This window comes from Lissotriton helveticus, chromosome 1_1 (assembly GCF_964261635.1).
Source record: "Lissotriton helveticus chromosome 1_1, aLisHel1.1, whole genome shotgun sequence".
Lineage (NCBI taxonomy): Eukaryota > Metazoa > Chordata > Amphibia > Caudata > Salamandridae > Lissotriton > Lissotriton helveticus.
In genome coordinates, this window is record NC_136057.1 from 1,181,453,560 (window position 1) to 1,181,478,925 (window position 25,366).

General features: G+C 42.7%; 1 protein-coding gene across 3 annotated transcripts in view; it reads right to left on the reverse strand.

Annotated features, from left to right (window-relative positions):
- Positions 1-814: 814 nt before the first annotated feature.
- Positions 815-25,366, reverse strand: part of PTPN12 (protein tyrosine phosphatase non-receptor type 12) — a 445,738-nt gene continuing 421,186 nt past the window's right edge. Inside the window, exons 16-17 of one of the 3 annotated variants that reach the window (XM_078679268.1) lie at positions 19,730-19,846; positions 815-3,103 (exon numbers count right to left, since the gene is read on the reverse strand). In XM_078679268.1, coding sequence (XP_078535394.1) covers positions 3,042-3,103; positions 19,730-19,846 — 179 coding nt within the window. In that variant the 3' untranslated portion in view covers positions 815-3,041. The remainder of the gene's footprint in view (positions 3,104-19,729; positions 19,847-25,366) is intronic. The other 2 variants (XM_078679259.1, XM_078679277.1) reach the window with 2 other exon arrangements.

The following is a 25,366-nucleotide window of genomic DNA, read 5'->3' on the forward strand; positions in this document are numbered from 1 at the left end:
AATACAGTTCAGTACAAATATTACATTGTAAACAAAGACCTTGCGCTTACCACGTGGTACGCCGCCCTATCAGCGACAAGCGCAACCTGTTCAGCCAAATTTCTTTGGTTAGACTTTACTTGGATCGTTCCGGTTGCGTTGCTGCTGGGTTTCTATTCACTCAAACGAAATGTCTTGCCATAAGTTTAGAAATGGGGCGTACACCCCCCCCCCCCCCCCCCCCCCGCTCCAAGAATCGGGATGGGTGGCCGCTGTAAGTGCAACTCTAAAGCCTTGCCTGCAAAAATCAACATTGTGCACCCTCAAAACTTTATATAAATCTGTCTCGAAAAAGTTCAAACAAGGAACACGAGCTAGTTTTACGAGGTTCACAGTTTTCAATTAAATTGTTGAAAGAAAAAGAAACTACGATGTTTGCCACTTTCTTCCAACGCAATGTGTCAGATGCAGCACTTTCATGTCTAACTCCTGTCGTTGAAAAGGTAATTTTTGGGGTAAATGGTCAGAAATCGTACACTATTTTCCAGCTGTTGTTTGGAGTATGCGGTGTCAACTAAAATGGGCAGATTGTATTAATTTTAAATTGAGTAGCGTCATGTTTATGTTGTGAACCAACGCTGTCGACATGGGCAGCAGCTCTGTCTTTCAAAACTTGAGTAACTTCAACACGCCTGGCCATGTAGGGAACGTCAGTTTGTCTGCATAACAACGAACTTGAAGTTAATTTTGACGCCAGGCGTCCTTTAAACAGACGATCACAAGGCATTTCCGAGTCAGATTAGGCATAATTATTACATTTCAAAAAAATACGCAATTTTTAAGATTGGCGCTTTTTAATAAAAACAAAAAAAGTTTCTAGCTCGAAAAGTAAGCTATTCGTGGAATTACAACGAGCTCCCAACACATTGGTAACTCATTTAACTCTTCACTAACGACCCATCGGTGCCGTGTGCGGAGGACTAAAACATGTTAGGCAATGAATCCATAGCTGCACAACTCCTACATAGCTGTAATAAAAAGACTGGAAATAATGCTTCCACTTTAGTCGTGAAAATGTGTTCACTATTAACACCTAATTTTAAAAGTGGCAGCGATTTCAAGTGAGCACCTAAAATTTTTACGCATCCGAAATGTTTTGCATCTGTTAATGGTCTGATTTTCTGAATTTTGGTGTGGCACGCAATAAACCAACAACGTATCATATAGCGTAAACGCAGAATAAACCCGAATCTGGGCTCAAAAGGCGATTTTAAGCATATACCGTATAAAAAGGTACATCATTTCATTGTACGATGTTTTGCATGTAGGCTTTTTTTATGCTCAAGGCAATAGTATATTCTCTCCACCCAGTAAAAAGACTTAATAAAATTGTTTTTGAGCATTAATGCAAGACAATAATATTTAATGGTTAGGGGATGGCATTTTTACCAGAATCCGTTTGACGTGTCATTTAATTCGAAACCTTCGTTGTGATATGGCCGTAGGGTCCCACATATAACAATAACTTGATTAAAATGTGAACAGAAAAGGCCACAATTTGCCCGTGCTTGGACATTTCAGCCAACTCTGCTGCTTGATTCCAGTGGTTTTCACAATGTTACGAACACTTGAAAAGTTCTTTCAATAAAATACAGAAAAATCAGTACCCCAAAGATCGTACTGAAAGTCAACATACACAAAGTACTATGCAGTGCAGACAATTCATCAGAAGGCACTGCAAAACAGACCATCTAACTAAGCATTTATAAGATTACCCCGGCTAGGAGGTCGGTAGTATACTTTATGCCACACTTAAATTAAGTCTTCCCACTCAAATCACTGTTAGGCCACTAGCGTTTTTTGTCTCCACGTCTCGATAGCATCAAGACACATCAGTAGTGGATTTATTCTTTCTTTGTAAGCATATTTGGTCAATACATACTGATTGCATGGTACGATATGAGAACAGGTCAAATCAATTATGCAGTATCCAACTTTTTTTGTACATTATATACAGGATTAACAGAAGTTTTTTCTTGTCGGTGTGGAAAGTACAATTGTTTTAAGCACTCTTTTTTTTTTTACCATGTCTTTTGAAATACATCAACTCTATTCCCACCATTACGCTGGAGACAGTTATTTTTAACACGTTCAAACATGAATTGTAGAAAAAGAACAACTAAACGTTGTTTAAGCAGTTTTTTTCTGGTATGTCAATCTGCTTGCATCTACAGACGTTTCTAAGTCTTCTAATCCCAGACAACTCAAACATTAACGTAACGTGTTAAGGGAATTCAATATTGTTCCAAGGCACTTACTGAATCTCCTTGACCAGGTGAAAACTAGGACAATTTAATAGTGACAATTAAACAGTATAATATAAAAATAACATTTTCCACTTTTGCTTATAATATACAAAATGTATTACAATCGTTCTCCGCAAACCTGGTTGCACTTGTTCAAAGAAAAATATCTGAAATGCCTAAAATTGCAGGGCAAATAATTTACAAATAAGGTACACAGATTTCAGACCATGCAGAGATTTCTTACATCTTCTGTTAATAATATTGTACGATTTCAACGTTCTCAAATTATACAGTATATCTGCTTGCCCTATACATATACAAAACAATGCATACATATCAAATAAAAGATGCCAAAAGTAGTCCATAAACTCTATCATAAAAGTTTCACTATATTAACATATGTCTAAAAGCAGCGTGTAACAGGTTTAAAAGACATTAAGGCAATAATACTTTATAAAGTTACAAAATAAACCATATGTAATACTTTTTTTCCTAAGTGTTCTATAAGGCAGGTAAATGGTCCCAGCAAGGATATATAACGGTTTCATACCAGAGTCCACAGTTTGGAACAAAATGTATGGTGCATATGGTACAGAATAAAATGCGTACCATTGTGGAGTTAGTTAAATGGGCTGCAGGTAGCTAAATCTGCACTGTTTTTGTGTTAGTCCACAACAAAAATAATACATTGAATACTATAGTTTCAGTGGCACTTGTATTTTCCAGTATAAATAAGCATCTCTTTTGGTTCTTCCATCATGTCCATTCTGAAGGTGGATCTCGGGGACCTCGAGGTTTTGCACAACGATTTCTGAAGCCTACATTAAAAACAGAAATTAGGTTTTAATAACGCACCCCAACTCTAAATATAGGACAGTTACAGTATAATTCACTCAAGGCCAATCTGTACAATAACATGATGATTTTTAACAAGTGTTGAATAATATTCTAGAGTATAGTTTTTTTTTTACTTTGTTTGCGGTTAGGATGTTACGACCCTGTCACTCAAGCGTCACTTTGCACTATCAAGATTCTTTTGGGGAACTTTTGCAGTACCTCAATAGTATAGTGGTACCATGGGGTGAAGTTTTAATGGCAGCTCCTTTGGATGCACCACGGTACACTTGGCATGAAAATCACCTTATTTTTGTAACATTTTGACCCTCTTAAAGAAGTGCCTAGGTACACTTATTTCACCCCCTATTGAACTTCCTTCTGCAGACAGTGCCCAAAACCGCTGCAATGAACTAGCTGTTTTCTTCTCTGAAAAAATTCAGACTATATACTCCTCTTTTGGGGATGCTGACAGTGATTTAGACCTTCCTATGCCTACCACCTCTGAAGCCCCCGTCCAGTGTATGCTTGATGCAATCCCCCCATTAGACACTCCGGCACTGGATAGACTCATCTCTAAAGTCACCACAGGCTCCCCTAATGACCCAGCTCCCCCTCAGACCCTTGTTAAGGCAATGGACATAATTCGCCCGGTCATATTGGACGTTCTCAACACTTCCATCTCCTCAAGAACCGTACCTCCCTCCTGGAAGTGCGCGATGGTGAGGGCCCTGTTGAAGAAGCCCAACCTTGACCAATCCAACCTGGCGAATTATCGTCCTATTTCCTTACTCCCCTGGCTGAGTAAACTACTCGAGAGGCACGTGAACAACATCTTGATGAACTTTTTGGAGTCAAATGGTCTCCTACGTGCCTCTCAGACCGGGTTTCGGCCCCTACATGGGACCGAAACAGCCCTCTTGGCCGTAACTGAGGAAGCTAGAGCAGTGTTGGACCGGGGTGGCAAAGTGGCAATCATCTTGTTAGACCTCAGCGCCGCGTTCGACACGGTGAACCATGTCATGCTATTACAACGTCTGGCAGACATGGGCGTGTCGGGCCCGGCGCTGGACTGGTTGACATCCTTTCTGGCTGACCGCTTCTTTCAGGTCTTTGAGGGCGAGGCAGTGTCACCCAAACATCCTCTTAGGTGTGGGGTTCCTCAGGGCTCATCCCTGAGCCCCACCCTGTTCAATGTTTACATGGAACCTCTAGACAGGATTGTCCAGCCCTTCGGTGTGCGTATTGTCACCTACGCGGACGATACCCAACTGGTGGTCTCTTTGGACCACTCAGAGGTATCGTCCAACACCCTAGGTCCCTGTCTAGAGGCTGTTGCCAGATGGATGCAATCCTCCCGTTTAAAACTCAACGGGGAGAAGACAGATGTCATCTTATTGGGCAACCCCTCGCCCTCTGTCTTTTCATCCATCTGGCCTCCATGTTTGGGCCCGCCTCCCGCTCCCAAACCTCAAATAAAAAACTTGGGGGTTTGGCTTGACACCGCATTGAACTTCTCAGCCCAAGCCACAAAGACCGCAGCCACCTGTTTCGGCCTGATGAGGATGCTACGGAAGGTACTCCCTCTGCTTCCATTCCAGGCTAGGAGGATTCTAGTCCAGGCCCTTATACTATCTCGCCTGGACTATGGCAATGTCCTCTATATGGGAGCCCCTTCCTATGTCATTCAGAAACTCCAAGTCACCCAAAACAGTGCGGCCCGTCTGCTTTACAATCTCCCTCGCTGGGAGTCAGCAAGGACCGCCATTGAGGAACTCCATTGGCTCCCCATAGCGGCCAGAGTACAATTTAAAGCTATGTGTACTCTACATAAAGCCTTCCACCACATTGGTCCTGCAATTCTGCAACCCCTGATCACCCCCTATGTCCCCTCACGTTCCCTTCGTTCCAGTACCCTCCAGCTGGCCTCCTCTATCAGAGTGAGGAAAGCCCGTTGGGGAGGTCGTTCCTTTTCATACACCGCTGCCAAGTTCTGGAACACCCTCCCCCTTTCCCTTCGAGGAACCACCGATCATCTTTCCTTCAGAAAAGCCTTGAAAACTCACTTGTTTGCCAAATCCCGCTAATCTGCCCGAGCCTGTGCTAAGTTAGCTTTAGTCATAAGCGCTACGAGGCCTCCGGGTAGATGGCGCTATACAAGTTCAATTTCAATTCAATTCAATTCTATGTGTCCCCACCTTGTTTCCCGTGTACGTTTTTACTTTTTCCCCCCCTACAATTTCAGGAGACCAAGTATAGCATTGGCAGCTGCAACACTTCTCGGGGTGCACCAGTCAATCAGATTGCTTAGTAAATACTCGAAAGGGCAACAGGCAACCCCCCTGCCCCGATCCAATGAGAAGGTCTTATTTTATTTTTAATTTTTGGCACTGAGGGACACTCGCGGAACCACCCATCTAGATATTCTTAACTTTTTGACCTCTCTAGGACCACCGCGAGCAGCTCTTTAACCACAAACGTATCTACCGGCTGAACACATTTGCACCAAATAACGAAAAGCACACTTGCTGATTAAAGATCCTTAAACTTGCTTTCAAGCTTCTGCAAATATTTGCATCTTAAAGCATTCTGGGATCATTATACAGTTTCCTATTAGTCAAAATCCACTTTATTCGATTATTTTAAAATCATAAAAGTATGCTATTCAATCACAGGATAAAATCAAAAGTACAAAAATACATTAAAATTATTTTACAAAAATGTACATTTCATATATGCAAAACACTGTGGTGTCGAATTGATTATTATACATTATAGCTTGCAAATTATACGAGATCAAACACTGTTTTAAAAGCTACAAATTTAGCGTCATGTATAATCTCAATTAATTGGTGGGAGTAATCTCAATTTGGGATATTAGTTTCCTATTATTAAACTTTGCAAACACATGTATTTTTTATACTGGAACCATTGTCAGAAGTGCAGTCCGAGCTTACAGAGCTCATCCTAATAATAAAGGCTTTGTATTAATAAACCATAAATACAAGTTCAAATAGCATTAACACAGGCACACAAATATTTCCTTAGCAGCAGACAATTCCCTTCCCTGGCAGAGAGTGAGGAAACCCTTGGTAGGGATACACACAATCTTATGCAAAATGAGTGCCCTCGCCCCTCCTCGGAGGACAAGATTTGCAATATCCCTAACCTGGATCCTGAACTGATCACCTTCCTATTTAAATCTGTGAGGGATACTAGAAAAGGGATCAAAAATGCCTGAAGCAGTGCCAGGACAAACTTATTGACGTTCTTGGCCCACTATCCAAGATTCTTGATATGACCGAAGAGGCAAGGACCAACAATACCCCGGTCGGTATTGAACTTTTGGGGGGTCGGTCACAGCAAGCAATATGCCTTGTTGGTAACGCCAATTCAAACCTCATTACCGAACACAGAAAAGCGATTCTTTTCAGAATGAACCCCAAGCTCGCCGATCTTTCCGCAAGAGAGGACATGTGCGTTACAAAGGGGTTATTGTTTGGGGACAATTTTGTCCAATCCCTGGGAAAGTATGTGTCCACCTTTAACGCCTTCAGTAGAGCACAGTAAAGCATGCGCAGTGTTTTTGACAGCCGCAGAGTTTTTGGAAGGGCTTACAGGAGGGGACAGTCTGTCAGCCGAGGCTTCTACAGGTCCCATTTTTATCCCCAAGATGAATGAGGCTCATTTGGCTCCAATAGGGGCTACCGCTCCAACTCAAATTTCTATCCCACAAGAGGGAGGGGTTCAAGATCCTGTAGCGGCAGACCCAGATCCACCAATCAAACCTACCAAGGTAAGCCAGAAGTCTTCTTCCCCCTTAAAGGTGGCAGGAAGACAGGCATTTTGCTCACAATTGGACAAGAATTACTCAAGACCCTGGGTATTGGAAACAATTGTTGGGTTCAAGATAGATTTCTGGGAAGAACCATTTCAGGAGAAAATCCCAAGGGAGATGACTTTAGATATGGATAATTCAAAGCTGATAGAATTGGAGATTTCCCAAATGTTAGAAAAAAGAACCATTATAGAGATTCCTTTGTCAGATTCAGAAAGTCCAGACAGAGAAGAACATCCTTTGGTTCTAGAAGGGAAGTGGAACCTTCTTGTCGGGAGGATCTCAGTAGTTCAGGGAGATATTCCGAACTTTCAGGAGAGGCTAAGAGCCTTTTGGAAGACTCATGGGCACCTGCAACAAGGAAAAGGTACACAGGTGTCTGGAGAAAGTGGTCTTGCTGGTGCTTGGAAAGGGATCTGGATCCCATACATGCCTCTCTACAACAAGTAGCCAACTACCATGCCTGTCTTTTTGAGTCAGGCCTCTCTTATAGAACCATCAATTGCTACAGATCTGCAATTTCGTCCGGCCATGCCTTGATAAAAAAACTTGCTATTGGGGGCAACCCCTTAATTAAGAGAGTTATGAAGGGTATTAGATTGAGAAGACCTCCCAAGCCTCGTTACGAATTCCTTTGGGATGTTAACCGTATCTTTAATCTCTTCCTTTCCTGGCCTGTCAAAATTTACTCTCTCTTAAAAGGATCTCCATGAAACTGGTGACTCTTTTGTGTCTGATTTCTTTTAGAAGGGTCTCAGACATTAAAGTCTTGGAACTTTCTAGCAGATTTTATTCCTCAGAGGGTGTTCACTTTGATATCTGGAGAAGAACTAAAACAATGTTGGAATCGGTCTTCTATCCCATTTTTCACGAGTGTGAAAAACTGTGTGTTGTGAATTGTATGAAATATTATGAAAACAACATTTCTGTTTTTAGGCCGGTTGACACCGGTCAACTTCTTTTATCATATGTTAGACCTTTTAGACCCGTTTCTTCCGCCACTTTAGCTAGATGGGTCACTCTGATTATGCATGAAGCTGGTGTGGATCGCTCTAGATTTGGAGCTCACTCTTCTAGGGGAGCTATGGCTAGCAAAGTGTTTTGGGCCGGTGGTTCCCTGCCTGAAATACTTAAAGCTGCAGATTGTTCTAATGCAGATACCTTCTCAAAATTCTATTTGAGACCAATAGAGCATGTTAGCAGTGAAGCTTTACATGACTTTAAACATGCATAATGGTAGCCTCCGGTCTTGTAATAACATTATGATTCTCCAATTCTTATGCAGAGAGAATCTTGATTTAATTAAAGACACACAAAGGCTAACATTATCCCACTCTCCTCTCCCTTAGAGGTTTGGGTTTGATTTGTACATCGTCAATATAGCGATGTGAATTTTAATGTATTGTACATTGTGTTTTATCTGCTCATATTTCCTTCACTATACAGTGTATTTTTGATTTTAATTCTCAGATAACGCTTAAGAGTAACTGGATTACCACGTTGTGCGTCTGTCATCGCAGCCCAAGAGGAAGATGAGTGTGCACTGGCTCCTTGCTAGGTTGTTAATGCTCTATTCATTGTGATGTATTTGCATTCTTTAAAGGGCTGCATGTTGGGCAGCAAATACAAGTATTTGCATAATGTTAGCTTCCGTATGTCTAATGAAATCAAGATTCTCTCTGCTTAAGAATTGGAGAATCGTCATTCCCTTCCCTGATTCATAGTGTTACTGTAAACTGGTAGCCAAATGGTGTGTGCTACAGGGAGTTTTGGCCTACTTGTCCCAAGGACAAAATAAACATAAAAACCTGTTGTCCTTGACCCCAAACAATATGTCCTGGGTGTCGAGGCTATAGGAATTCCACACCCCTGTTTTGGGATCTCCCTTTGGGGATTTTAGGGTCAAAAGCTTCATCCCTATTTATAATTTTGCTGCCACCAGCGATAGATCCCAGGGCTATCTCAATTCTTTCCTTTACTATAGCCAGGTGTTTAGCCTCAAATGCTATCCTCCTGGCTAGTTTCTGAAGATCTGCATCTTCAGTGTCTACCTCTTCTGGGACACTACTAGGATTGCTCCCAGTGGAGTTGCTGCCTGAGGGGGTTGTGATGGGGTCTATGTCAACCCCATCCACCTCTTGTTCTTCCTCATCTTTCCCCGTGGAGGAACCTTTACTTTCCAAGGCCATGTCATTTTCTGCCAGCAACTGCTGCAAATGGGCTTTAGTGGGTCTAGGTCCCAGGGCAAGTTTCCATGCTTTGCACAGCTCCTTAAGATGGGCCAGCCAAAGTTGCTGATAAGGTGCCAGGTTGAGCTACTCTGAGGGCCCTGGATCAGACATGGCGTTTAAAGTAGTTGGCACATTTTTAGGAACACACAAAAAATGCTAAGTACTGTTAAAGGCCTAACTGCTTTACTTCTTATAAAATTCTAAACAGTTTTGCAGAGGGACTTAACCAAGGTCCTAGTAGCTAGTTTAAACAATTTAGAAAAAGAAAAATCATACAGTATAGTGTTACTTACACAGTAAGCATCTGTTCTTGGCATGTAGAGCTGTAGATTCACATGTTTTGCATACTCCTGCCATCTAGTGTTGGGTCCGGATGTTTGCAAGTTGTTTTTCCTTGAAGAAGTCTTTCCAGTCAAGAGGTAAGGTGACAGCGCAGGGTGAGAATGGAGTTAGTAAGTGTAGAATAGAAATGTCCATGCGTATGTATGTAATGTGAGCATTGCAACTACAGGTACCTGGGGAGGCAGGTGGGAGCATATGAATCTATAACTCTACATGCCAAGAACAGATGCTTACTGGTTAAGTAACATTATCCGTTCGAGGCATGTGAGCTGTAGATCACATGCTTTGCATAGACTATGTAGCAGTATACTCCCAAAGCGGTGGCTAACCTGTAGTTGTTGTTTGAAAAAGTGTAAGTATTGCCTGGCCTACATTAGCTTGTTGCTTCGCTAAGACATCTACACAATAGTGCTTGGCAAATGTGTGCGCAGCAGACCGTGTTACTGCCTTACAGTTGTCAGCTAGGGGAATATTCCCTAAGAATGCCATAGTAGCCCCTAACTTGCGAATGGAATGCGCTCTATGGTGTATTAACAAAGTTCTTTTTGCTTTCACATAACATGTCTGGATACATTTCACGATCCATCTTGCAATGCCGGATTTAGATATGGAATTGCCTTTGTGTGGTGGTGAAAAAGCTGCTTTGTTTTGCAGAATTCTTTTGTTCTTTCTACATAATATAGTAGAGCTCTTCTAACATTAAGTGTGTGTAGAGCTCGTTCTGCTACACAATCAGGTTGCGGAAAGAACACCGGTAACTCAACTGACTGATTGATATGAAAAGCAGAAACTACTTTAGGAAGAAATTTAGGATTGGTTTGAAGAACCACTCTGTCTTCATGCAGCAGAAAGAAGGGCTCTTGTATAAATAATGCCTGGAGTTCAACAACTCTCCTTAGTGAAGTGATTGCGATGAGAAAAGCTACCTTCCATAAGAGGAATTGTAATTGACACCTGTGCATTGGTTCAAATGGTGAACCCATTAGCCTTGTAAGGACTATGTATAAGTTCCATACAGGTGCAGGTGGGACTCATGGTGGTATCACCCTTTTTAATACTTCCATAAAGGCTTTAATCACTGGTACTCTGAATAGAGAAAAGTGTAGTCTGTTTTGTAAGTATGCAGCTACTGCTGCCAGATGTAAGCGAATGGATGTATAGGCTAGTCCAGATTGCTGTAAATGTAACAGATTATGTTCTGCACAGAAGAATCAAGAGGATTGATATTGTTACAATTGATAACAAACCATTTCAATTTGCTGCATAACTATCCCTAGTAGTAGGCTTTCTAGCCTCTTTTAGGATATTCATACAGTCTGGTGGTAAATGTAAATAACCAAACTATGACTTCAGGAGCCAGATCGCTAGGTTGAGTTCTTTGGGATTTGGATGCCTGATTTCCCCATGGCTCTGAGTGAGGAGACCGGAGGTGAGATGCAGCTTTTGGTGTGGAATTACTGACAGCTCCAGCAGGGTGGTGAACTAGGGCTGACGTGCCCATGTGGGAGCTATAAGAATCATCGTGAGGGATGTTTGCTTGAGCTTCCGAACTACCAGTGGAATGAGTGGGAGAGGCGGAAATGAGTAAGCGAATATCCCTGCCCAGTTCATCCATAGGGCATTGCCATTGTATTGCCTGGAGGCGAAGCTTGGGCATTTTGCAGTTTGTGCTGTGGCGAACAGCTCTATGTGAGGAAATCCCTATTCCTGAAAGTAGGGGTTAAAACTTGGGGATGAAGTTCCCACTCGTGGATTTGCTGCCTCTGTCTGCTGAGGTCTGCAATCTAATTGTTTACTCCTGGAAGATGCTCTGCCAGGAGAAAAATCTTGCAGTGTATATCCCATATTTCCAAATGGCTTGTGCTAGGCGTGACAGTTGAAGCGTGTCTCCCCTCCCCCCACCCCATTCTTGCATATAGTACATAGCTGTCATGTTGTCCGTGCGGACTAACACAGCTTTGCCTATGAGGTGAATTTGAAAGACTGACCGCTAGAAGCACTGGTAGTGGCTCTAGCTGATTTATATGGAGACTTTTGTGCTTCAGACTCCACAACCCTTGGATTGTGTGATCGTGTAAGTGAGCACCCCAACCAGTGAGCAATGCGTCTGCTGTTCAATCAATCAATCAGGTCATTTGTAGAGCGCACTACTCACCCGTAGGGTCTCAAGGCGCTGGGAGGGGGGGGGGGGTGCCGCTACTGCTCGAACAGCCAGGTCTTGAGCTTCTTCCTGAAGGAGAGGTGGTCTTGGGTCAGGCGCAGATTGGTCGGGAGTGAGTTCCAGGTCTTGGCGGCCAGGTAGGAGAAGGATCTTCCTCCTGTTGTCGCTCTTCGGATGCGGGGGACGGCGGCGAGGGCGTGGTTGGTTGATCTGAGGAGGCGCTTGGGAGTGTAGAAGTTGATCCGGTTGTTGAGGTAGCTCGGGCCTTGGTCGTGTAGGGCTTTGTGCGCGTGTCTGTGGAAAAGGATCGATGAAGGGCCGCCCTTCATCGATCCTTTTCCGCAGACATGAAGGGCCGCCATTTTGTGGGTTCCACCACTGCAGAGAGCGATGGGTGCGGCCATCTACCAATACTAGATCGGTGTATTGACCCTGTGACTGGTTCCACTGACTTGCTAACCATTCTTAAAGGGGACGCATGTGAAGTCTTGCATGGGGAACGATCACGATGCAAGACACCCTTATTCCGGGCAGTTGCATGAAGACTCTTGCTGGTGATGGTTGGTTGGGCCGAAACTGAGTGAGAAGAGACTGAATACTGAGATTTCTGGCAGTATTGGGATACGCTAGAGCTCTTTGAGTGTCTGTGGTGGCACCCAGATTTATTAACGTACCTCACTGAAAGGTAATCAGAGTGATTGGTTAATTTTCCATAACCTACCAACCGCTTAGATAGTGCATCAAGATAGGTCCTGAAGAGCTGCAGAGTGATTTACACACATAGGGCAAGAAACATCTTGACCATGACTACACACAGCGCCAAGACGCCTACGGGCAAACGTACGCGCTCTACAAGTTGTATTAATAAATAAATAATCATTAAATAAATATAGACACCTTCAACCATTATAATCAGTGGTATCCCTATTTTGGTTGTAATTGAGACAAGTGGGCTTGCAGATTAAAATTCATTTTGGAGCACCACCTCGACTAATTTTATTTCTCCTCACATCACATCTCCACCACTAAGCCCCTCACACGCACCTCACCTATACGGCTAGGAAAAAAGATCTCCGACAAAGAGCCCCTCATAGGGTGCCCCTCAGGCATTGCAGCGCCGGCCTGACGAGGAGCAAGCCCTATGATGAAGCATGACACCCAAATGGGTGTGTGAGGGCCCCACTTCCCAAATTGGGAGACACCCACACTCCCCTACTGAGTAAGGGTGTTAACCAACCTAGCCTCTTCTTCTTTCCCCAGCCTATAGGAACTGCATACTCTTTCAATGCTGCAGCTCCCAGATAGGTTTGTCTGTTGAAAGGCTGAAGATGAGACTTCAACGCATTCATTGTAAACCCCTGTTGGTGTAGTGAGTGAATTGTGGCTGGAGTGTGTTGGAGACACTTCTGGTAAGTGCTGATTTTGAAGAGCCAGTCGTCCAGGTATGCGAAGATATGGGTGTGCTGTCTTCTCTGATGAGCTGCGACTACTGCCAGGCATTTGGTAAACACAATGGGAGCAGTGGTGACTCCTAACGGTAGTACTTTGAATTGGTAATGTTGACCACCTATCACAAATCTGAGATATTTGTGATGAGCGGGATGAATTTAAATGCGTCCTTAAGTCTAGAGTAGACAAAGTTGATCTGCTGTAGAAAAGGGAGCACTTGTTGAAGTGTCACAATGTGGAAATGTTCTGACAGTATGTAGTGGTTTAGTTCTCTGAGGCACAGAATAGGTCTCAAGGACCAGTCCTTTTTTGGTAATCAGATAATACAGGGAGTACATGCCCGACCCTTGATATTGTAAAGGTACAGGCTCTATGGTTCCTTTTAGCAAGAGACTGGGTTTCCTGTTTGAGCAGGTGTAAATGTTCTGGTGACATTTTGTGAGAACGAGGTGGAATGTTTGGAGGATTGGTGGTAAGCTCCAGGCAGTACCCATGTTGGATAATTCCTAACACCCATTTGTCTGTAGTTATGGATTGCCAAATGGGGAGGAATTGTAGAAGACGTCCCCAGACAGGTGTTAAATGATCGGGGCAAGGGTAGGCAAGTCACTGCTTGTTAGAGGAAGGGGAAATACGTGGTGTGGAACCCTTGCACCTACCTTTGCATTGTTCCTCTGTATCCTCCTCTAGAGAAGCCTCTTGAGGATGAAGATTGTTTGTTGCCTTTGTATAAAGCAACAGTATTGTGTGTCCCCCCCCCCACCCCTCGCCGCGGTAGAAGGAAAGACGAAAGGAGCCACGATTTGAAGGAGACTGTAGGGCTCCCATCGATTTAACTACCTCAGTGTCTTTTTTTCATTTTCTCCAATGCCTGATCTACTTCAGGCCTATAGAGATGCTTTCATCAAATGGACTATTCAAAATGGATTGCTGGACTTCAGGTTTAAACCCGGAAGTCCTTAACTAGATGTGCCTCCTAAGTAACACACTAGCGTTAATCACTCTAGCTGCGGTGTCAGCATTATCTAAAGCAAATCTAATAGAGAGGAATTGGAGATGAGCTTTCCTCTTGTACTCAATCCTGAGCTTTAGCTTTGTGCTCATCTGGGAGATATTGGAGCAATTGCTCCATTTTGTCCTAGAGCGCTCTATTATACTGGGTAACAGGGCCTAGGGGTTGGCTATACGCCAATAAAGCTTAACCTGGGCTGCTACTCGCTTACCAGAAGCATCTAATAATTTTGACTTTGTCGGGGGGGGGGGTGAATTGGCCCATTTACGGGCATTAGAGACTGGATCTGACAGAGCAGGCTAATATTTTTTGTCTATTCGGAGAGTGAGAATGCAAGCACACACAGGGTCCTTAAATATATAATTGCCTTTGAGCAGAGGGAGAGTCTGACTGGCTCTATGCGTACTGCTGAGAGTTTAGAACAAATAATCCTCTTCTAGGGATTCTTTATGTAGCTGTACCCTGTGATATTCTGCAGCTCTAGCAAGTAATTCTAAATACCCTATATTGTCGTCAGGAGGGGAAGGATTTGCAGGGTAAAGGTCTAGGTCATTGTCATTAGGTGAATCAGTATTGTAGTCTTTCCAGGGATCTACAGGTAAATGAGTATCTCCATCATAATCGCCAACAGGCTGTTGTGGTGGAGAGCTAGCTGGTGTTATAAGTCAATGTTCTAATGCCAGACAAGGTGTTGAATGTGTAGGGGAACGTTGTGGTGGTGGAGGAGAGGGGTTAGTACAGACATTCTTCATCTTTAAAGGAATCGTATAATGTATGTCCTCTGACTCAGGTTCATGCTTCTGAGGCGAATTAGTAAGATGCTGTCCTGTATCAGGATTAATGTAAAGTTCCTTTTGTTTTGGGTCCGATATGGGACGTCGAAAATAGGATCCTGCAGCTGCAAAGGAGTATTTTTCTGTTTTGGTGCAACGGTGGAATGACTTTTCGGCACAGAAGATTTGGGTTCCAAAGCGTTTTTTTGATTTCAGCATCAAGGGTTTTGGCTCCGAAGCAGTCTTTGGCTTTGAGCCTGAAGGTTTCGGCTCAGTGCCAGACATTGGCCGACTCGATCCCAAGCCGGAAGGCTCAACAATGTGTTTCGGTGGTGGGGTGGGGGCGGGGAGAGACAGGGTGTTAGAAACATCTTCTCGGTTCCAACCGTGGCCAAAGGCGGAGGTGGAACAGATACCTTTTGTTTGGTCTGAATTGGATTTCGGGGCAAGGGGCGTTGACCTTGAGGTATGTAGTCTTCCATCTCGGAGTCCAATTCCGGAATAGATACAGGTTCTTTCTGCTCCTCTTCGCCCCCTTGTGCATCTAATTCTTCCTGCTCGGAACCTTCACAGAAGATGTCCGGCGTGTATTTGATGTTCTGCATTTCATGACGTCGAGCCAGGCGATCGTGGAGTGTTTCCTTTGATTGAAACAATCTGCACGCGTCGCAGCCCTGTTCGTTGTGCTCCGGAGATAAGCATAAGTTCCACACTTCGTGCGAGTTGGTGCACAGATACTTTGCGTGGCACCAAGGACAAAATTTTAATGGAGTCCGTTCCATCTACTGCGAGGTGGACCGACGTGGTTAGGCCCGACTGCCTTCCATGAGTCTTCCAAACGAAACAGAAATTTTCTTCAATCGATATTATAGGCGGAGAAGTGGAATACGTGTACGAAACAATACAGAAGTGGGTAGTGAATTGCGCCCCAAGGGGAACCTGAAGAACGGTTTAGAACCGGAGCACTGCAATACACGTCCGAACTCGATGGCGGAAAAAAACAATCTAACAATGGAGTCGATGCCCATGCGAGCTATCATTGAAAGTAGGCGTCACCTTACCTCATGACTAGAAAGACTTCTTCGAAGAAAAACAACTTGCAAATATCCAGACCCAATACTAGATGGCAGGAGTAGGCAGAGCATGCGATCTTAAGCTCACATGCCTCGAACATTAATTCTACAGAAAAATGGTTGGTTTTTTCTGCAGCATCAATTTTTCATACTAGTTTATGCTTTACATCTTTTTACTGTAAATTATAGAAAGGAGACTGGTTAGTTAAAGACGGTCTTTGTGCATCAGTGACACCGTAGTGTATGGTTCCATATGGCCTACAGCCGGTCTGCATCTTGGTAAGAGGGAGCTCTGCCCACGAAGGCCAATTTCACATTCCGTCCCGGGGCTCATCCACAGTGACCTACAGCGGCCAGACAGGGATAGAATTCTGCAGTTTAAGGCTGCAGTCTAGATGTGTCGAAGGACTTTCCAGCACAAAGGGTCCTGTTTGTCCTTCCCGGTTCAACGCCTTCTTCCCAGTTTCGGCGTCTCAGCAGTCATTGCCTCCCCAGATTGATGCTCCAGATTCTTCCCTTCTTCAAGATTAACACCAAGTGCCTCCTGTGCTTTTTTTAGAGACCGTACCGCATGCATCTCCTTGTTCCAGGCGAAGGTCAATCTGAATGGGTGTTCCCAGCGGTAGCAAACTCTTTTCTCTCTGAGGTAGGCAGTGGCCGATTTCAAGGCTTTGCGGTGCTGTAGAGTGAGGGGTGAGAGATCATGGTATATGCCCACCTGAAGACCCTCAAACGATATGGTTGACTTGTCTCGGGTTGCATTCATAATGGCTTCCTTTTGCCTGTAAGAGTGGAGGTATGTAAGAATGTCTTGTGGTTGGCCCAGGCTTCAAGCTGGCCTTTCAGCTCGGTGAGTGAGATCCAGGGTTCTTTGTCACTCAGTGTCGGCGCAACACGGCGGAAGAGACTAATCACCCACATCTCCAATTTCCCAGTCTGCTTGAAGTGGCACTCCCTTGATGCGGATGTTAGACTGCCTTGATCTATTGTCAAGGTGGAGACAGAGTTCTTCATTGCGCTCCCAGAGTGCCAGTATTTCTTGCGTGTGCTCGGTTAACTCTTCCTCTCTACAGTCGCCAGACCTCTCCACAGAGTCCACGCAGTCACCTAGTTCCAGGCTCTCCGTTCGAACTTGTTTTATGTCGGAGGCCAAGTCCTGCCTTAGCCCCGCAAAATCTTTTCGTAGGGTGCTGAACAGATGTTCCAAAAATTGTTGAGTGATTGGTACCTGTGTTCGCACCCGCCGGGTCCATTTCTCTCTCTTGAAGAGGGGTTGGCGACTGGTCAGGCTCGGTGGCTGGCTGCATAAAGAGAAAAAAAAAAAAACTTACCATGCTGCAGCCGGATCCCGCATCTTTTGCTCGCCTGTGTCCGACTCCAGGTCAGAACAGGAAGCAGGCAGCCAGACTCCCACCCCATAACCAATCGCAACACTCCAATGGAGCGTTGTGATTGGTGTGAGCGCTGTGACATGGCGCTCAGCCAGTGGCTGGAGGAGTGGGCATGTTCTCCATTCAGGCTGCAATGCAGCCTGCATGGAGAACAGGGGAGTACACATGACTGGTTTGGACAGCCCGAGAGGGCTAAACAAACAGTCATTGCGCACTCCGGAATGGGCAAACCACTCCTCTCCTACTCCGTAAGCAGAGCAGCCCCGCCCACTTGCCCACCGGCACAAAAATCCATAAAATGTTAATAACTAAAAGTTAGCCGTGGGGCGACTTTCCTCCGCCATAGCAGAGGAGCCACCAAGATAAGAGATGAAACACTCACCACCCTGTAGTACATAAGAGATGAAGTGCTCACTGCGCGCTATTTTTGAACTAAATGCAAACAAATAGAGAGAATCTCTCTGGATCCTCATAAGCCCCATGCTTCCAAACAGGGGTGGGAGGGAAGCAGCCAACCAGCCCCTGGAGAACATGGGGGAGCACTCAGGGGACAGTAGGCATGCCAGCTCACAGAGTCATTTGGCTGAGTGGCAGTCCCTTGAGCAACCAAGCAGGTTAGTACAGCACAGTAAGTAGTTCAAATGGCGGCTCCTCCTGGCAGCACAGCAATTCTCTGGTGCAATATGTAGAGCCAGGAGAATCTGGTTATAAGTCCCACGCAGTATCTAAAATGCCTTGACCAGAGCCCTTGAACTTCTACTCAAAAATGTCTTAACTAGGGTTTACTTCAAAAGAAACGTTCGAAGTGCACAACACCCCCTTTCACCCCCAGCCCTGGCTCCAGGAGGGGGTAAATCATCACTATTCGAAACATGCCAAACATGACAATGCTACCCCTTTCAGATCAGGAATTACCACTTAAACTCATGTAAGGGAATTCCCAATGCTAGCCTATGAGAGGAGTAGGCCTCACAGTAGTGAGAAATCAAGTAGGCTGTTTGTCACTACCAGGACATGCCACACAATAAGGGCACATGTCGTATCTTTTACATTCACAGCTCCCTGCCAATAGGGCTACCTAGGGCTTACTTTAGGGGTGACCTATATGTAGTAAAAGGGGAGTTTAAGGCTTGGCTAGTAGTTTTAAATGCCAAGTTAATGTGGCAGTAAACTGTGCAAGCAGACTGTGCAAGCAGGCCCTGCAGTGGCAGGCCCGAGACAGGTTTGAAAGGCTACTTCTGTGGGTGGCGCAATCAGCGCTGCAGGCCCACTAGTAGCATTTAATTTATAGGTCCTGGGTATATATGGTAAATCGCTTTACAAGGAACTTTAAAGTAAATTAAATATGCCAAACAGTGTAAACCAATCATACCATGCTTTAGGGAGGAGAACACATGCACTTTAGTACTCATTAGAAGTGGTATAGTGCCCAGTCCTAAAGCCAACAAAAAGAGGGTCAGAAAAATAGGAGGAGGAAGACAAAAAGTTTGGGGATAACCCTAAAAAAGGGACAGGTCCACCAGACTACATATACCAAAGTAACATTAAGAACCTGTAACAGAAAATATACTCATGCCTTTATATGGGAAACGTAAGAGCTCGGAAATGTTGGTGCACCAAAGAGACTGAATTGAGACCCTTAACGAAAACATGAAAACAGTGGAAAATGTATTGCACAGCATGGATGTTCAATTCTGATTTGAAGTATTATTAATTAATGAGTGTGTTCATTTACATGAATGGTGTACCACTACAGTTAAACATTTATTCATCTGAGCAATCCTCACTAAAATAGAGTTCATTTTTTTTTTACCGCATCGAGTGTTGCAGTGGATGTTTGCTATTTTTCTCACTTTAAGGCACCCACGCCTCTTCTGTAGGTGCAAGACATTATCGATCATAACATACCCAGAATAGTAAAATGGCCTCATGCTGCAAATGGGGGACTATTTTTTTCAACTGTTTGGCATTTCTTATTAGAGATTTTATGGTATATGACTTTTCTTAGAACTGTGTTCCAAAACACTAACCCCCGGTCTATAACCCACATGCCAGATTAGCACTTGCGGGTCAACACTGGTTGCTTTTTTTTAATTTTAAGAACATGCATACGGTATGCTAATCTGTCCTAAAATAGCAGATTAGATCATGCCACTAAAGGCAGATTCTGAAATACAGAAAGAGCATCCATTAGATTTTTATTGCTAGATTATTGGTAGACGAAGTTAACACTGCGTTACATTAGACACCATTTGAATAGATATGCTGCACAGGACACTGTTGCAATACATCAAAATAAAAACAGTATAACAAATTATGGTATAGGTATGAGACCATCACCTGCGTCTACTATTTCCGTTTGAGTTTTTGACAGGCGATCCTTTGAGTTCAAGGAGCTGGCTTGGGATAGCTGAGGTACTGTATTACTTTGTTTCATGTCACCAGATCCTTTATACTCTGAAAGAAGAAAGGAAACCAGAGTCTGATGATCTCTTTTCTAAATATGAAAGTAAAAACTAGACAATCTTAGTGAAATAAACAGGCTCAGTTTTTTTCTACTTTTATACGAAGTGCACATCACTATTTTATATTTTATTTATAAAATTTAGGTTCATCCTCAGATGCATCATGCTTTTCTAAGTCAAAACCCATTCATATAAGGTACCTGCCTATAACAAGAGTCATGTGGTGTATGCCAATAACCGCTTTTAAATGCAGTGTATAGCAGGAATATTTAGACCCTGCATAAGCAATCGCATCAGTGTTGGTAGATAACATTTACTGAGGCACGTGGAGATTTATGATGTGTGCCTATGATCACAAAATGTTGCCAAGTGGGAAAACTGGGCTTGGAGCGCATTACTTTATTTCACATTGGAAACATATGCCCATGGCAAACATCCTTTCAATCTCAAACCTGTTAAGTAAGGAATCAGGTGCTGCTATCATGTACTACTAACGAGCTAGCTACATTGTACTGAGCAACAAAAGTTTTTTTGCAGATCGGAAAGACTCAGTAATAGCCATGAACCTCCAAGCCCTTGAACAATACCGCCCACTTAAGTTAATTCATGGTTCACATAAACACATCGATCCCGCAGGTCACTGTTGTGCTGGCATCAGGTCAGAGATGGATACAATGGCATAGCGTGCGGAACCAGGATACACCATTATTGGCTGGGAACTGGCTACAACACATGGCAAAGCTGGAAGGCTTTCGGACTTGAGATATTACACAGTTCTAAATGCTTAAGTAAAATAAACAAAGGCCTAAACCCACACTGCTTGAGATGCAAGGGGGAATTGAGAACAATTTTCCACATGATATGGGAATGTACAATACTACAGTAGATGCAAAATATTGACCCTGCTTGTGGGCGGCTGGCTGTGTCAGAGAACAAAAGGTTGCTGGTGGGGTTAATGAATGACTGGGTGTCCATCCATTATGATAGATTGTTGGCAGCTTGGGATTTATCCTACCTAAAATGATAAATTGCCTGTTATTGGAGATCAGGGTCGGCGCCTTCAGTGATATAATGGACTCATGGGGTGGAGTACTGGGCCAAGGAAGAGCAACTTCTTCATAAATCAAGGGGCTGTCCAGCGAAACATCAAAAAGTATGGGGTGACTATAATATACTCTGCAAAAAACATAAGACATTCTGACAGCCAATGCAACTCTCATACATGTGCTGCAATTTGATGGAGGTACTCGATGTGTCGGTAATACTACTGCTTTATTGAACTTTGTGAATGTTTTCTATGTTTTAATAAACTTAAAGAGCGGGGGAAAAGAAATCACAAGTATTATGTAAGTTGAAATTGTATGCACTGCTTAATATTCATTACATAAACAAGTGCAATTATAGTGGCAGCTGTCTGGAACCACTCCCGTTCTAGATGCAAAGGCTTGCGCAGCGCTTGATGCCAAAATCACATTGGTAGAAGTTCAAGCTGCAACAGCAAAGCTAAAGTCTAACAAAACCCTGGGACCCAACGGGATTCCGCAGAATTCTAAAAATGCTACATAGGGCTGTTAGGACCCCATCTCAAGCATGTACTTGGAAGCCGACAAACAGGGCCTCCTTCTCCAACAAGACCTTAGACAGGCAGTCATAGTGTTCAACAAGAAGGACGGCAAGCCAAAAGAGCGTTGAGATTAATACTTCCCGATTTCATTGCTCAACACGGAGGTGAAAATCTAGCCCACTATATTGGTCACCAGACTCAAGCCCCTGATCCGTAGGGAACTGTCAAGCTTCATGCCTGGTAGGGCAACATGATACAATCTAAGACACACACATAATTGGCTGAACGATTTAAGAGATCGTCCAGAACTCCACATCTTTCTAGCACTCGACGCAGGAAAGACATTTGATGCAGTGCACTGGCACTTTTTTGAACACACACTGGTTAAGTTTGGGTTTGTTCCCACTATAGGAAATGAGTCCAATTATTTTATCAGGCCCACACTCAGGGTAAATGGAGTGTTGCCCTCCAAATTCTCAATCGGTAGAAGCATGAGACAGGGTTGCACCTAGTCCCCTCTCCTGTTCGCCCTCACCATAGAATCACTAGCCTGTGCAGTCTGCGACCTTCCTGGGATCCATGGCTTCAGGATCACTGGAGAGACTGCAGTGGAAAAGAAGATCGCACTTTACACGGGCGATGAATTTCTTTACATTACAGAACCATCCTTGTGCCTCCCTTTGACTGTCCAACTATTTGAGGACTATGGCAAATACTCCAGTTACCACATCAACTGGGACAAATCTGTGCTTTATATTCAGCAACTCTCTAACAAAAGAGAGGGACCCAAAATCCAAAGGGGTAGGGTTCCAAAAGACAAATTGTCAGAAAAGTTTCCCCTTTGGGTGAACTTGCAGACTAGCCAGAGCTTAAACCCACATCATTCCATACACAATTAACTCTACACAACACATAGATGGGCAACCTTGTGGTAAATTGTGTCAAACAGGAAATTTATTCTTGAGATAATATAGGATATCAAAGATAAACCCTTAGAGAGCAGATATTATCCCTTTGTTTTAGGCTTTAATTAAGGGAAATGACAAGTCACGCAATGATGGTGGTAGACATTTTCGTGTTGCCATTCCAATACTGATTTGTAACTTTCAAACAATGCAAACTGATGTAGTATGTAAGGAAGTTGATGATGACAATGTTGTAGCTTTTTGTAATGTATATAGGAGCTTTTTTGTTCATAATGATATGAGAATTCTGATCAGTCACATATTGTACCTCTTATGTTGTATATATTTTTTATTTCAGATACATTGTATAAAGTGGGAATTCATTTTTAATCCTGAAGGCGTTGGCTTTAAGTAACAATTGCCAAACCGAAACGCGTCGATGCAATGTTGAGTTGAGATACGTTAAGTCGCTGGACAAAAACTCCTCCAATCAGGATAGATTTACAAATTGGAGTGTGGTTAAATCCCTTTTGACTAGTGTGTTCATCTCATTTTAATTGGAACTATTTTCCTTGTATTTTCCCACTGTCTGTAATTATTTTGTATTAGTGTAATAATTTTTATTGGTGTTATATTTTATATTGTGTCTTTTTAATATATATCAATAATAAAACGTACATTTTTGTATGACTTTATCATTTCTATCATCTTTGCTCCTTATATGTTGTGTAGAGTTAATTGTGTATGGAATGATGTGGGTTTAAGCTCTGGCTAGTCTGCAAGTTCACCCAAAGGGGAAACTTTTCTGACACTTTATATTCAGCAAAACAGGATATAGGTGTCCTCACTCCCCCGTTGCCTGGTGCATACAACCCTTGAATTTAAATACTTTGGTATATTCATGACAAAGGAGAGGGAGATTGGTTTTGAGCAAAACCTCAGGACGGTGATGCGAGCCTGCCAAGAAGAAATGTAGCGGTGGCGTGGACTGGCCCTTGTCATGATGGGGAGAGCAGCCACGTTTAAGATGATTTCTTTACCAAAACTGCTCTAAGCACTGCAGAACACATTATCGGATCGCTCCTGAGGGGTGACATGAGGACTCTGTTGTTGGATGGTATACACCACAGAATTGTGTGTGAAAATAGGGGTACCCCTGAACAAATTTCCTAACTAAGAGTCGAGATACTATGTGTGAAAAACCATTTAGGAAATGAGTAAAAGGCGGACCTATGATAACCAAAGACAATATGTGACCAGAAAAGAGAAGCTATCAAAAATCAAATTTTTATTATTTTTGTAAACCAGGTATTGGTAAGTAATATTTTATCTTTTTAAGTAATAAGGAGACAACAAATATAATAATGACAATTTTGATGAATATGCAATTTTGGTAATGGCTTATGTATGAAGTGCAAAATTAATATATAATTGTTGCTAATACTATTCACCCATACTTATACATTCATACATGGCCTAATGCTACAGCATATTGATGCATGTCAAACATGGTGTTGTGATTATAGACATGGATTTGCATAGTAAAGTCAAAGTAGGGCAAAGAATTCAATGCAATTATTATTTTAGACAACCAAACAATGTGGTCATGGCTAACGTAATTTGTGTGTCTACGCGCGTTTCGGTGGTACGCCTGCATCAGGTAGCCATGGTGGTCTAATAAGATCTAAAAGAAAAACATGAATATAAGAAATAGTTCTGATCATATATTGAGAGTCCTACTAAAGTTTTCTGCAATAAGTCACAAACATTTGTTTAAAATGAGGGGAGGGGGTCTTTAAAAAGTCACAGGAAATAAAGATTATGCATTATAGTAAGGTTTTTTGAAAAAGTTTAATACAAAAAATGACAGGAGAGATTGGAACCAGTTCCCATTTTTTAACTAATAAAGATTCGTTAGAAAACCAATCATGGTGAAATTGTGAAAAGACAAGAAAACCAAAACAAACCATTAGAACAGAAAGACCGTGTATATACAAGATAATACCTTCATCGTAAGGTGGAGCTAGGAGAGTCAGCAATTAGAGAATGACAGAGAATCAAGTAAATTCAAGAAGGTTCTTGATGATCTAATCAATTACCTTAATAGATATAATAAATCATCTAGCCGTGGAGCTTCGGTTGAAACTGATAGTAGCGCTAGTTATAGAGGGAATACCTATAGGGGCAATGAAAAAAACCCAAGATATATGTATACAGGCCATCTATTTAGAGGAGGTCCTAGTGAAGTAGTTTTTTCAATGGGGAGAGGCGTAATTTACCCATTAATCCCTAATTAGTCACAGCACAAAACTTGTGTGAATATGATGGCTTGTAAGGAATGGTTGTAACTCCATGGGTATGCCAAAAAACGTGGTAAAATGATGTGGTACATTCTTTTAGTAAGAATGATAAAAAGGAATGTTTGTTATAATAATAGTCAGTATACTTTAAAGCTAATTAATAGCATTATGATAACGGTATTGATATGCAGGTTGAAAATAACAGATATTGTAATGTCTTACCTCTATTATGACTATTGCGATGTTGAAAATGATTTTTTCAGAGTGTGGTTAAAAAACATCAGTCATTCCACAGCATCCCTGCATTAAAGATTTAAATCGTTTGAAGGTGCAAACAATGTTTGACTTAACCCACTTAATCTACTATCAATTTGTATTATATGTCGCATACTAGCTAAGCATTCCCACCTACAAGTTGCCTATCATATTTTCTCATACAGGATCTTATTGTCTGAACACTCTGAAAAAAAGATTTTCAACGTCGAGTTAATTGGCAGAAAACATCAGTCTTACCAAAGGAATAATAGAGGTACTGCTATTAGTTAGCTTTCGTTGGCATTTATTGGGCGGTGATGTCGCTATCAAGCCCCGACCCGTTGTGCTGGGTGTCTGTCATCAAAAGTCATTTGGAAATATATATATATATATATATATATATATATATATATATATATATATATATATATATATATATATATATGTGTGTATATATATATATATATATATATATTCATTCAGTCTGG